The sequence below is a fragment of the Thamnophis sirtalis genome, unplaced genomic scaffold, assembly GCF_051295495.1.
Source record: "Thamnophis sirtalis isolate CommonGarterSnake01/CBP01778 unplaced genomic scaffold, rThaSir2_p1.2 scaffold_14, whole genome shotgun sequence".
Lineage (NCBI taxonomy): Eukaryota > Metazoa > Chordata > Lepidosauria > Squamata > Natricidae > Thamnophis > Thamnophis sirtalis.
The window spans coordinates 2,320,714-2,334,902 of NW_028261394.1; the positions used below are offsets into that span (position 1 = coordinate 2,320,714).

At 47.6% G+C, this 14,189-nt stretch overlaps 1 protein-coding gene across 1 annotated transcript in view; it reads right to left on the bottom strand.

Annotated features, from left to right (window-relative positions):
* Positions 1-6,648: 6,648 nt before the first annotated feature.
* INTS1 (integrator complex subunit 1) overlaps positions 6,649-14,189 on the bottom strand; it is a 59,719-nt gene continuing 52,178 nt past the window's right edge. Inside the window, exons 40-47 of the mRNA XM_087729413.1 lie at positions 14,080-14,189; positions 12,137-12,264; positions 11,916-12,028; positions 11,026-11,139; positions 10,134-10,204; positions 8,734-8,825; positions 8,435-8,544; positions 6,649-7,304 (exon numbers count right to left, since the gene is read on the bottom strand). The exon at positions 14,080-14,189 is cut by the window's right edge and continues 83 nt beyond it. Coding sequence (XP_087585539.1) covers positions 7,189-7,304; positions 8,435-8,544; positions 8,734-8,825; positions 10,134-10,204; positions 11,026-11,139; positions 11,916-12,028; positions 12,137-12,264; positions 14,080-14,189 — 854 coding nt within the window. The 3' untranslated portion in view covers positions 6,649-7,188. The remainder of the gene's footprint in view (positions 7,305-8,434; positions 8,545-8,733; positions 8,826-10,133; positions 10,205-11,025; positions 11,140-11,915; positions 12,029-12,136; positions 12,265-14,079) is intronic.

The window sequence follows — 14,189 nt, forward strand, 5'->3', positions numbered from 1 at the left end:
TTTAACCACTGCGCCACCTCGGCTCTTTAGCCCCAGATCCCACTCTAGCTGAAGGTATGCGTGGAAGGTACTCCCCCCCCCTTTCCTCACATGGCAACTATGAGTTGACATTCGGCTCCCCTCACTTTCCAAAAGCGATCTGTACAAAGCAAAAACAATTTGAGTACAGGTATAGGACACTTATAACTGTTTGGTTCAGTGACCAAAGTTAGAACAGCACTGAAGATTTGTGTGACTTGTGGCTTTTCCCCACACACACACACTTAACGACCGTTGCGGTATTCCCATGGTCACATGATCCAAATTTGGATGCTTGGCCACTGACTCGTATTTATGACGGCCGCATAAATGTCCTGGGGGTGGTGGTCATGTGATCCCATTTAGCGACTTTCTGACGAGCAAAGACAATGGGGAAGTCACATTCGCCTAACAACCGTTTTCCTCGCTTAACACCGACGGCGATTCACTTAACGACCGTGGCAAGAAAGGTCATAAAATGCTCACTTAGCAACGGTCTCGCTTAGCCTCCCTGAGCTCAATTGTGCCTGTGCGTTGAGGAGTATTATTTAGCTGTGATTCTCAAAAGAGTAAAACCTTTTCTTCAACTTGCACACGGGTTCAAATGTTGTGTAAGCTCCCTCTGCCCCTTTGCCCCAAATCTGTGGGCAAAAATCTCCACTCTCTTTCTTAAGGCTGCTGTTTCTTCCCCCTCTCCTTCTCACCCCCTTTTTTTCCTCTTCTTCCTCCACTGTCCTTCCTTCTCTTTTCCTCCCGCTCCTCTCCTGGAACCCGAGCTCTTGGGGGGGGGGGGGAGAAAACCCCACTAAATAAATGCCTAGCCACAATTAAGAATTTCATTATGATACAATAGGACAGTTATTACACCGGCATAATTATTAAGCCATAATTGCTAATTGTCTTATTAGCATTTAACAATTATGCAAATAAGGGCAAACAGGCTGTAATAGCAATAAAATGACTCCTTTTATTTTTGCACTAATAAAAAGAGATTGCAGATTGCCGCTTGTGATGGCCGTTTTGCTCTTTGGGAGTTTTATTGGAAATTGCTTAGGAGTATCGGGAGGTCCCAGGGGGGAAGGGGTGGGGGGCAGGGGGCTTTTTGGGGGTGGTGGTGGATGGGAGAGCCAGGGTAAAAACAGCCACATCAAACCTCAAGAGGATCACGTGTTTGGGGTTTTCGCAGTGGGCCGGGTATCTGGAGCCCCGCTTCATGCTCCAAAATCATGCCTGAATAAATGAAGCACTCCGGTGTAGCAATAGCAATAGCAGTTAGACTTATATACTGCTTCATAGGGCTTTCAGCCCTCTCTAAGCGGTTTACAGAGTCAGCATATCGCCCCCCACAGTCTGGGTCCTCATTTCACCCAGACAGACAGACAGACAGACAGATAGATTAGATGATAGATAGATGTGTGTGTGTGTGTGTGTGTGTGTGAGAGAGAGAGAGAGAGAGAGATGGAGTGGATAGCTAGATAGATGATGGATGATAGGTAGACAGAGAAAGATAGATGGCTGATAGATAGGATAAGAAGATTACATAGATAGATAGATAGATAGATAGATAGATAGATAGATAGATAGATAGATAGATAGATAGATTGATAGATGATAGATAGATAGATAGATAGATAGATAGGGATGATAGATAGATAGATAGATAGATAAGATAGATAGATAGATGATAGATAGATGATAGATAGATAGATAGATAGATAGATAGATAGATAGATAGATAGATAGATAGATAGATAGATAGATGTGTGTGTGTGTGTGTGTGTGTGTGAGAGAGAGAGAGAGAGAGAGATGGAGTGGATAGCTAGATAGCTAGATAGATGATGGATGATAGGTAGAGAGACAGAGAAAGATAGATGGCTGATAGATAGGATAAGAACATTAGATAGATAGATAGATAGATAGATAGATAGATAGATAGATAGATAGATAGCAATAGCAGTTAGACTTATATACCGCTTCATAGGGCTTTCAGCCCTCTCTAAGCGGTTTACAGAGTCAGCATATTCCCCCCCCCCAACAACAATCCGGGTCCTCATTTTACCCACCTCAGAAGGATGGAAGGCTGAGTCAACCCTGAGCCGGTGAGATTTGAACCGCCGAACTGCTGAACTGCAGTCAGCTGAAGTAGCCTGCAGTGCTGCATTTAACCACTGTGCCACCTCGGCTTCTGTAGTTTCAGTAGAGAAATAGGCAGAGCAGAGAGTCAAGCAGAGAGGCGGCAGGGAGCCTCCTTTCCAGAAAACCCTATTTTGACACAGCAAGGATCCCTTGCAAATTTACAAAGAAGGCTATAATATTTCTTTAACGAATAGAGAGACATCTCCACCTCCCCGCCCCCATCATCCTATCGTATTCCTCTTCTGGAGGAAGCCAACTGATACCTTCTCCATGTTTTGGACTACAATTCCCATGTTCTTTTGGTATCATTGCACCGGGAGAAAGTCACGCGGTCCAAGCATCCTAAAAGCCATAGGTTGTCCCCTCTGGTTTTTAAATTATTGGCACTTTTTTTGGCACTAAGTTGCCTATTGGGAACTTCTGGCTTCCCTGGGATTCCTCTCTCAAGCTTGGAGGCAGATGTTAGGCCTTCAGCCATCTTTCCTTTTGGGTCTTTGGTCTGCCACACTTTCTATTATTCTGCTATGCATTTTTCTATGGTGGGAAAATGGGAGGAGGGGATTGTACGGAGTTGGATGATATGCAGCCATAACAACATTCTTTCCAGAAAGCCAAGGTCATCCTTTGTCTCTGCACCTCTGCACCTGACTGGAACTGGATGGGAGGAAGCTGCCAGCATGGCAGTGGGAGATTGGACCATGGGATGGGCTTGTGGGTGTGGGGGGCAAGATCATGAACTTTCAACTGGGTGGGGAAAACCGGGAAGCCTTCAGATTCGGGTTTCCCCAGATGTGCCAACATGTCTCTCTTAATAAATTGGAACTTTGAGGAATCCTTTGCCTTGGACTCCGATTTAATTTTGGATGCTACTTGGAACCCTGACAGCAGAAGGATCTGCCCAAGAGGGTCCAAAAAAGTCAAGATGGCCACCCCAGGATCATAACCGAAGCTCTGGCTGTTTTTTGTGTGTCGCCAACAGTTATGAGCGGGCGAGGCTGCGTTTACGAGCCCCTCCGGATTCACTGGGCGCCCTGTTTCGCTTCAGCAACTAAATCAATACATTTGCAAAATAAATGTGCTAATAAAACCCTGCGAGGAAGCCGTCTTAATGCAGAGAGAGAGAGAGAGAGACTCCTTTCGTGTGGGGCTTCGCAGATGCAAATTCGCGTGAGCTGCAGGGGCCCAACACTCCCCCTCCCAACAAAAAAAACCCCCCATCACAGATGCAACTCAAATCCGGGCCGACAAGTTCTGCAATGGGAATAAATTACGCCTGGGGAACTCTTAACTTGAAATCCCACTCTTGATTCTTCCGAAGAATCAAAAATATTACAAATAATAAAGAATATAATATCCTAAATAATAAAAACATTCTACTCCGCTCTGAATTGTGTTGTTCTGTTCTGAATTCTATTCCTATTCTATATTTTTTTTCTTTATTCTATTCCTATTCTATCCTAATTATTCTATTCTGTACTATTTCTCTTATTATTCTACTCCATTCCACAGTCTATTCTATTCTATTTTCTATTCTACTCTATATTTTTCCGTAGAAATTCCGCAAAGAGGGGAGGAGAAGATGGAAGGAATCAAATTCAGATTCCAATCCTGAAGAGCCATTTTTTGCAATTGGAATCAATTAAGAAACCCTGAATATCTTTTTTTTTTAACCATATTTGGAATTCTTCACCGATGCTTCCAACTTGGAACTATTTTCCCCAGGAATTCTTCAAAGGGGGGGTTGGGGGAAGAGAGAGAAACGAAGCAGCTGAATTCCAGCTATTTCCCCCCCCCCCAACCCCCCAATTTCTCAGAAAGCAAACCAAGCCAGACGCCAAGAAAGCCGCTCTCACAAATCTGGCCGGTCGCTGGCCCGAGTCAATGCTTAAAAGCCACTTGGTGGGCTGGTAAGCCAAATTCATCATCCTTAAGCTGCCCGGGGAAACCACTCCGTGATTAGCCTCGGATTTCATTTCAGGCCCTCTGTGACCACTAAAGCCACGTGCCGAGGCTGAAGCGGCCGAATATAAACGGTTCGGTTTTCTCTCTCTCTCTGGAGGCGGAAGCAATTTCCGAGAAGGCTGGTGGCTTGAGGGGGGATTTGAACGCACACTTGGAATACGGCATCCAGTTTGGGTCACTGTGATTTTTAAAAAAAGATGTAGAGACTGTAGAAAGAGTGCAGAGAAGAGCAAGCAAAGATGATTAGGGGACTGGAGGCTAAAACATACGAAGAATGGTTGCAGGAATTGGGTATGTCTCATTTAATGAAAAGAAGGACTAGGGGAAACATGATAGCAGTCTTCCAATATCTCAGGGGCTGCCCCAAAGAAGAGGGAGTCAAGCTATTCTCCAAAGCACCTGAGAGTAGAACAAGAAGCAATGGGTGGAAACTAACCAAGGAGAGAAGCAAACTTAGAACTAAGAAATTTCCTGACAGTTAGAACAATTAATCAGTGGAATTGCCTCCAGAAGTTGTGAATGCTCCAAGTTTTTAAGAAGATGTTGGATAACTATTTCTCTGAAGTGGTGGGACTTTCCCCACTCTTCCTTCAGCGCATTATATGAGGTGACCCTTAACAGCCCTGGGATCCTCCCCCTTACGAGGCGGTCGTCGGACAAGCTCCGGCTAACCAGGTTAGAGGGCATTTCTGGGAATGGACCAACTTTGGAAAGGTCTTAATAAAACCATGGGATCTCTATTCCTTTAAATAGACAACCATTTAAATAGGAGCCAGCCGTGTGCAGCAGCTGCCAAAAAAGGCAACACAGTTCTAGGCTGCATGGATAGAATCAAGATCCCGTGAAGGGTTAATACCACTTTATAAGGCCTTGGTAAGGCCACACTTGGAATACTGCATCCAGTTTTGGTCTCCACGATGTAGAAAAGATGTGGAGACTCTGGAAAGAGTGCAGAGAAGAGCAACAAAGAGGATTAGGGGACTGGAGGCTAAAACATAGGAAGAACGGTTGCAGGAACTGGGTAGGTCTAGTTTAATGAAAAGAAGGACCAGGGGAGACAGGATAGCAGTCTTCCAATATCTCAGGGGCTGCCCTAAAGAAGTGGGAGTCAAACTATTCTCAACAGCACCTGAAGGCAGAACAAGAAGCAATGGATGGAAACTAATCAAGGAAAGAAGCAACTTAGAACTGAGGAGAAATTTCCTGACAGTGAGAACAATTAATCGGTGGAACAGAAGTTGCCTCCAGAAGTTGTGAATGCCCCAACACTGGAAGTCTTTAAGAAGATGTGGGATAGCCATTTGTCTGAAATGGTGTAGGGTTTCCTGCCTAGGCAGGGGGTTAGGCTAGAAGACCTCCAAGGTCCCTTCCAACTCTGTGGTTCTCTTCTAAGGTAGAGTGCCCCCGAATACGGGTACTCCGTCTGCTTATGGCGACAGCTGGCTAATTTCGTCTCTTGGGATGGGATTGGGGGGGGGGAGTAACCTGCCTTTCGGCACGACGGATTGTTACGAATCATTCTTCCCACTTTACTTTTTATACAGTCCTCGGCTTAACGACAGTTCATTGAATGACCGTTGAAAGTTGCATGCGCTGAAAAAAAGTGACTTGGGACCATTTCCCAGTGATGACCTCTGCAGCCGCCTCATGGTCAGGGGGGTCAAAATTCACCGACTCATTCTTAACGACCGTTGCTGTGTGTCCCAAGATCACACGATTCCCCGCTTGCGACCTTCTGACACGCGAAGTCGATGGGGAAGGCCCGATCCACTTAACAGCTGGGCTGTTTGACTTTATCACCTGCCGTGATTTGCTTAACAACGGAGGCCGTAAAACGGGGCAAAACTCTGTGACCCGTCAAAACCGCGGAGGACAAAATTGCGCTCGACGAAAGTGCGCATTTGACGTCATCACAGCGCGACGAAAAAAATTAAAAATTGAAATAAAATTAAAATTAAAGCAAGCCGATTCACATAAAGGTAAGGGTTAGGTTTAGGTTTAGGGTTAGGTTAAGGGTTAGGGTTAGGTTTAGAGCGTTAGGGTTACGTTTAGCGTTAGGTTAAGGGTTAGCGTTAGGTTTAGCATTAGGTTAAGAGGACCCAGATTGTTGGGGGCAATATGCTGACGCTCTGTAAACCGCTTAGAGAGGCCTGAAAGGCCTATGAAGCGGTATATAAGTCTACTGCTATTGCTATTGCTATTAGCATTAGGTTAAGGGTTACATTTAGGATTAGATTTAGGGTTAGGTTTGGGGGGGTTAGGGTAAGGTTTTCGCTTTATTTTTACATTTTTCGATCACAGCGCGATGTTTTCGTCGCGCTGTGATGACGTCAAATGCGCGCTTTCGTCGAGCGCGATTTTGTCCTCCGCGGTTTTGTGGTGGAACCGCAAAACTCAACTTAGCAAACGTCTCACTTAACAACAGAAATTTTGGACTCGGCTGCTGCGGTTGAGGAAGTTGAGGGATATCTGCATTATTTGGCTGCGATGAAGCAAACACCCCCCCCCCCCAAAAAAAAAACACCCAAGGGAAAACCAAAACGAAGATTTGTATATTTGGAAAGAACATGAAACACGACGTTTTGATTTTAAAAAGGCTAAGAAAAAACAGCTGAATTCGTTTCTCAGGAGGTGCTTTCGACATTCAAGCTTGGCAACTTTTAAGACGTTTGGATTTCAATTCCCTGAATTCTGGGAGTTTGAAGCCCAAAAGTCTTAAGAAGTTGCCAAGGTTTGATACCCCTGTTCAACGGGATGGAATGTGATCCCCAGGAAGACTTTTAGGGTGCACCTAAATTATTATTATTTTTTTAGCTCTGCGTAGCTCCAAATAAAACGAGTCCTCCTGCTTCGCTTGTGCTGCACAGAGGAGGATGGAGAAACATTTTCCTTCCCAATCAAACCAGGATCCCGGAATGGAATAAATCCCAGGACCCTTCAAGTCTCTTCTTCTATCGGAAATGTTCCGGCAGGAGGATTTTGATCTCCTGCGTAGATTTCTTCTCCTCTCGAGAGAAGAGGAGGTCAGCCACCTTAGACAAGGTTCCTCTTCGGATCCGCTGCTTCCACCCTTCATATCGTGGCCTCCATGTGCAGAATCTTCAAGGCTTCCGAGATTTGGCTGCTGGTGTCCATCTGCCCGTACATGCCCACCAGGAAAGCCCTCTGCAACAGGGCTGCCGCGTGTTCTGCGAGGGGTGGGGGTGTGGGTGGGACGGAAAGGTTAGGGAAACAGAGGGAAACGAAACACCTTAACGCTCCTCCTTAGTTGAAGAACGTCTCCTTAGGAAACTTCCAGCTCCTTGGGATGGTCTCACCACAGCCGCAGCGGAAGCACTTCCATCGTTCGCTTCCATTTGGCATCAAAATATAATCTATATCCCATTGCTATCCTATGGCTTCGTTTTGTGGTGATTTTATTATAAAAGGCTCCCCTCGCACACATATGTGCTAGTCGTTCCCGACTCTAGGGGGAACAGTGCTCATCTCCGTTTCAAAGCCGAAGAGCCAGCGCTGTCCGAAGACGTCTCCGTGGTCGTGTGGCCGGCATGACTCAACGCCGAAGGCGCACGGAACGCTGTTCCCTTCCCACCAAAGGTGGCTATTTTTCTACTCGCATTTTTAACCTGCTTTTGAACTGCTAGGTTGGCAGAAGCTGGGACAAGTCACGGGAACTCACTCCGTTATGCGGTGGTGCTAGGGATTCGAACCGCCGATTTGCCAACCTTTCTGATCGACAAGCTCAACCTCTTAGTCCCTGAGCCACAGCTTTTATCTTAATTTAATATTTTATCTCCTATATTGCATTGCCCACATATTACATGCCTATCTCTCTCTCTCTCTTGTCTGTCTGTCTGTCTACCTATCATCTAATCCATTTCTCTCTCTATCTTTCTCTATTCGCCCGAACCGGCAGGAAAAAAGTGCTTTAAAAAGTGGAAATAGCAATAGCAATGGCAGTTGGACTTATATACCGCTTCATAGGGCTTTCAGCCCTCTCTAAGCGGTTTACAGAGTCAGCATATCGCCCCCACAGTCTGGGTCCTCATTTCACCCACCTCGGAAGGATGGAAGGCTGAGTCAACCTTGAGCCGGTGAGATTTGAACAGCCGAACTGCAGACTGCAGTCAGCTGAAGTAGCCTGCAGTACTGCACCCTAACCACTGCGCCACCTCGGCTCTTTTAAAGTTGCCCATGCTCACCCACTCACATGACCACTTCCCCCACCAAGCCACACACACAGAATCGGTGGGGTGGTGGTGGTGGAAATGTAGATGTCACCACTGTAGGTGCCAGGTCAGAGGAATGTCGGGCTCACCTTGGCAGAGGAGGGTGTATTCGGGCAGGTTTCTCAGGGCGGTCTGGACGACTTCGAAGTCGCAGCTGCCGAGACAGTACATGAAGGTGGGCAGGAAATCAGCCGCGATGCTGCAGGTTTGGGAAAAAAAGGAAAGGAGGAGAGAAAGAGAAAGAACCGAGGAGGGTAAGAATCAAGGGTAACCTTTTGTTAGATCAGCCCACCCAGATGATGTAGGGTTTAGGGGTCTTTTCTGGGGGGGTTCCGCCACACAGACCTCCTCTTAGCTCCTCCCACCCCTCCAGGTGTACTCCTGGTACCTGGGATTATTCTGAATGGAGCGTAGAGCCAGGTTGAAAGCCAGATTCCGGCAAGTCTCCTCTTCAGAGTTCATCAGTTTTTGCAAGTGAGTCTTGAGGAGGAGAGAAAGGGAAGGGAGGGGGAAACATCTGGTGAGCACTGCCAGGGACGGCATGTATAGCGAGCATTTGTGCCGAGTTTGATGCTTCGATTGTTTGCAGATGTTTCATGGCCCAACTAGGGAACATCATCAGTGCTAGAAGGGAGGGAAGTTTGCAGAGAGGAGGAGGAGGAGGAGGAGGAGGAGGAGGAGGAGGAGGAGGAGGAGGAGGGGGAGGAGGAGGAGAAGGACCACGACTGTTGGTGTTTGGGGAGTCTATGAGTTTGGTTGTTTTCTTGCAGACATTTCATTGCCCAGCTGCAAGGAGGAGGAGGAGGAGGAGGAGGAGGAGGAGGAGGAGGAGGAGGAGGAGGAGGAGGAGGAGGAGGAGGAAGGGGAGGGGGGAAACTACTGTGGGGTCTTTAGTATTCTCTGAACTTGGCTATTTTGTTAGAAACATTCCATCCGAGGAGAAAGGAGAGGAACAGGAAAGGCAGAAGAAGGGGGGAAGGATAAAGAGGAGGAAGAGAAAGAAGAGAAGGGAAAGGAGGTGGGAAGAAAGAAGGAGAGAAGAAAGAGAAGAAACTGGGGGAGGAAGGAGGGAGGGAAGAGGAGAGGGTAGTAAAGAGGGAAAGAGGGAGGGAAAGAAAGAGAGAAGGAGAATTGAAAGGAAGGAAGGAGGGAGGAAAGGAGGAAAGGAGAAAAGAAAGGAGGGAAGGCAGGGGAGAAGGAAGTAAGGGGGGGAGGGAAGAAAAGGGTAAATGAGGGAAGAGAAGAGGGAGGGAAGGAATAAGATACCTAACCTTTGATGTTTATAATGATTTGATAATATGGGAATATCTCGAAATGTAGTTGTATTGTTTTTTACAAGTTATGGATGTTGTATTTTCTTTTTACCAATAAAATCTTTAAAAAAAAAAAGAAACATTCCATCCATCTAGGTGACATCATCAGCACTACAAGGGAGTGGGCTTTAAGAGTTAGGGGTGCGTGTGGTTTTCTCCTTGGTAATTTGACCAAATTCTGTTTGAAGGCAAGATATTAAACCGTCCCATAAACTACATTTACATGCCACTCAGCAGAGAAGATAAAAAGCCCAAAATGGGAACCAAAAGACCAGAACACATCTTATCCAGCAACCAACAGATAAGCAGGGATTGACCCCAGACAAACAATCAAGCAGAATACAATCCTATAATTGAGACACTACCAAAGGGAAAACAACACCCCTACCAAAACTGGCGGGGGTGGGAGGGAAATGCCACCGGAGAGACACCCCACCCCCCTCCAAAAAAAAACAGAAGAGGAGAGTTAACTTACAGAAAAAAAAGCAAGGATTTCCGGCCTCCGCCGAGCCATCTCGTCGATGTCGGTCAGCACCTCCAAGATATCTGAGAAACGGAAAGAGAGTTCAAAGTTTGGTTCAAAGTTTAATAAATTTATATGCCGCCCAATCCCGGAGGACTCCGGGCGGCTTACATAAAAACAACTCTAAAAAAGAATACTAAAAATTAAAATAGAAAGGGAAAGCAGGTTAAAAAAACACATCATGCACTCAATCTTAGTGGGGCTGGACCTCATTCGTGACGGTCAACAGCCCCAGGCCTTCCGGAATAGCCAGGTCTTAGTAGACTTTCGAAAGGCCGAGAGAGTGGGGAGGGTCCGGATCTCTGGGGGTAGATCGTTCCAAAGGGCCGGGGCAGCTACAGAGAAGGCCCTCCCCCCGAGGAGCCGCCAGACGACATTGTCTAGTCGACGGCACCCGGAGGAGGCCCATCCTGTGTGATCTTATCGGACGCTGGGAGGTATGTTGCAGAAGACGGTCTCGTAGAGAGAAGGAGGGAACAATTTAAAACCAATTAAAAATAAGAGCAAGGAGATGGCAGCTGTGGATTCATAGACCTCTTTCTGATACTCAAAAAAAGTGCCGTTTTACCATGGGGCTGCCCCACACGTGGGCAGCTTTTATTGGCTGTAGATAGCCTACATCCAGGCAGTGTTTTTCAACCTTGGCTGCTTTAAGAGGGGAGGACTTTAACTCCCAGGATTCCCAGCTGGCAGGGGAATTCTGGGAGTTGAAGCCCACCCCTCTTAAAGCAGCCAAGGTTGAAAAACACAACACTTAAGGGGGCCTGCAGGATACCCCAAAGACGGAGACTTTCTGGGTGTACAATTTCCAAGGGTCTCAGGGGGGGGGCTGGCTTTGACTTACCCTCGACGTTCTGACCCCTGGATAGGCTCTTCATGTAGGGGGCCATCTCCGCGGGGGTGAGTGGCGTGAAGAGGGAGACGCTGACCAGGGGCAAGGATCCGGCTGCCGACTCATCTGAAAACCAGGCAACGATGTATAAGTCTAAGCGCTATTCCTGTTTTTTGCAAATACGATTCTGGCTGCTGGTAACACATTTACAATCAAAATATTTTAAGCCTTTGTTATAGATTTCTGGTATAATTCCCAATAAAAAGACCTCTGGTTCAAAGTCTACGTGTTTATGTATCATTTTCTCCAACCACATGTGGATTTTAGTCCAGTATCTTTTAGCTTCAATGCAAATCCACCACATGTGGTAATATGAGCCCCAGTATCTGATGACATTTCCAACACTTTTCTGATTTATTCTTTGGACATTCTTGCAATTCTCGTTGGAGGGGGGTAGATGCCACCTGTAAAACACCTTATGCAAATTTTCTCTCTATGCAGTAGACATTGTCATTTTATAGTGCTGTTCCTATTGCAGGCCGACTCTGCTGACTGCCAGCAGTTCGATCCTGACCGGCTGAAGGTTGACTCAGCCTTCCAGTCTTCCAAGGTTGGTAAAATGAGGAGCTGTATTGTTGGAGGCAAGAGGCTGACTTTGTAAACCGCTTCGAGAGGGCTGCAAAGAACTGCCAAGTGGCATATAAGTCTAAGTGGTATCTCGCTGGTGCTACGTACCTTCCAGAGCAACTAACTTCCGCTCCATTGTTCTGTTGAGGGATCTGAATTGTTCACAAACGATTATTCAAAAGCTCCCCTGGCAAATCCACCGGAGTTGCCTGCTTTAGGCACCAATGAGGAGATTCACCTCCCAACCATCTGCCAGCAAAGACACTGAGACTCACCGTTCTTTTCATCCTCAGCTCCGCGATCCGAAGCCCCAGCCCGACTGGGCAAGCTGAGACCAGCCAGAAGAGATTTCAGCATCGCCAGGTCGTTGCTGTCCGAGGACAGGTCGCTGCAGAGAAGCCATAGGTGAGCGCGGAGGCCGTGAAAACACCGACCCGGCTCTTGTGCTCGGCCATCAGCGCCCAACTGGGGGGCCAAGACACGGTCTGAGACTTACTGGAGGGGATCGGAGTGCTTCTGCAGGAAGGAGACGGCGGCTGGGGCGTTGGAGGTGATGTACTTGTGAATGAACTGCACGAATTTGGTGATGAAGCAGGCCAGGTGGCGAGAAGACTTCCGGTAGCTCTGGAGGAAAAAGAAGAACCGAGCACAGGTGAGGCCTCTGAAGCAGCCCAGGTGTCAGGGTTCCAAACGGCATCCAAAATTAAATCGGAGTCCGAGACAAAGCATTGCTCAAAGTTCCAATTTATTAAGAGAGACATGTTGGCACATCTGGGAAAACCCGAATCTGAAAGCTTCCCGGTTTTCCCCATCGTTGAAAGTTCAAGATCTTGCCCGTCACACACCCACAAGCCCATCACATGGTCCAATCTCCCACTGCCATGCTGGCAGTTCCACCCATCCAGTTCCGGTCAGGTGCAGAGGTGCAAAAACAAAGGATGACCTTGGCTTCCTAGTAAGAATGTTGTTATGGCTACACAGCATCTAACTCCGTACAATCCTGTTTTCCCACCATAGAAAAATGCCTAGTAGAATAATAGAAAGTGTGACAGGCCTGAGATCCTAAAGGAAAGAAGGCTGCAGGCCTGACACCGGGGAAAACACAACTTCTAGGATCTTCTTAAGAGGGACACAGACAGACAATCTGGGTTCGGCCCGGACCACTGGTGAGTCGTGGGGGATTTTAGTCGCCTGCAGAATGGGTTAAGATTGAAACCCGTTTCTGCAAAGAGAGCTGCTGTCCCCAAGTTCTGCTCAGGTGTAACCAGGATTCCCAGCTTCCCAGACCCTACAGTCCTCCTCCTCCTCCTCCTTTTCCCCTCCTCCTCCTATCCTTTTCCTCTTCTTCCCCCTCCTCCTCCTATCCTTTTCCTCTTCTTCCCCCTCCTCCTCACTCTTCCTCTTCTCCTTCTCCATCCACAAACCCACTCCATTCTAGCACTGATGATGTTCCCTAGTTGGGTCATGAAACATCTGCAAGAAAACCACCCAGCTCAGAGAGCATTAAGGACCCCACAGTCCTCCTCCTCCTCCTCCTATCCTTTTCCTCTCCTCTCCTCCTATTCCTCCTTTTCCTCCTCCTCCTCTCCTTCTCCATCCACAAACCCACTCCTTTCTAGCACTGATGATGTCCCCTAGTTGGGTCATGAAACGCTTGCAAGAAAACCACCAAGCTCAGAAAGCACTAGGGACCCCAAAATCGTTCTACTCCCCTCCATATTCTCCCCCTCCTTTCTAGCACGGAAAAAGTTCCCTAGTTGGGTCATGAAACATCTGCAAGAAAACCACCCAGCTCAGAGATTATTAAGGACCCTACAGTTCTCCTCCTCCTCCTTTTCCCCTTCTCCTCCTATCCTTTTCATCTTCCTCCTCTTCCTCACTCTTCCTCTCTCCTTCTCCATCCACAAACCCACTCCTTTCTAGCACTGATGATGTCCCCTAGCTGGGTCATGAAACATCTGCAAGAAAACCACCCAGCTCAGAGAGCATTAAGGATCCTACAGTCCTCCTCCTCCTTCTTTTCCCCTCCTCCTCCTATCCTTTTCCTTTTCCTCTTCCTCCTCACTCTTCCTCTTCCCCTTCTCCATCCACAAACCCACTCCCTTCTAGCACTGATGATGTCCCCTAGCTGGGTCATGAAACATCTGCAAGAAAACCACCCAGCTCAGAGACCACCAAGGACACCCCCACAGTTCGACCTTGAGCACCGGAGCCTCTCTTCCAAACGTCGTTCTAGAATGGCAACCAGATATTCTGGACCTCCTCTGAGCTATCACCCAACCCTGTGGGAGACGATGCGACCTTCTTGGTGACGTCCTTATCTGAAGCCGACTCCTGGGGACGAACTCTTTGCTATCCTGGCGCGTGTGAGTCTGTCTGTCTGTCTGTCTGCAGGACACATTCCCCCCCCCTTCCCCAAAGCCGCAGCCCCTCCCCTACCAGAAGCAACTGAATGAAGGAAAGGAGACAGTCCCACAGCGCCCCCTGGTGCTCGTTCTGGAAAACGTGCGGCTGCAGCAGCTCTAGAATTCCCAGCACGTGCAGGAAGA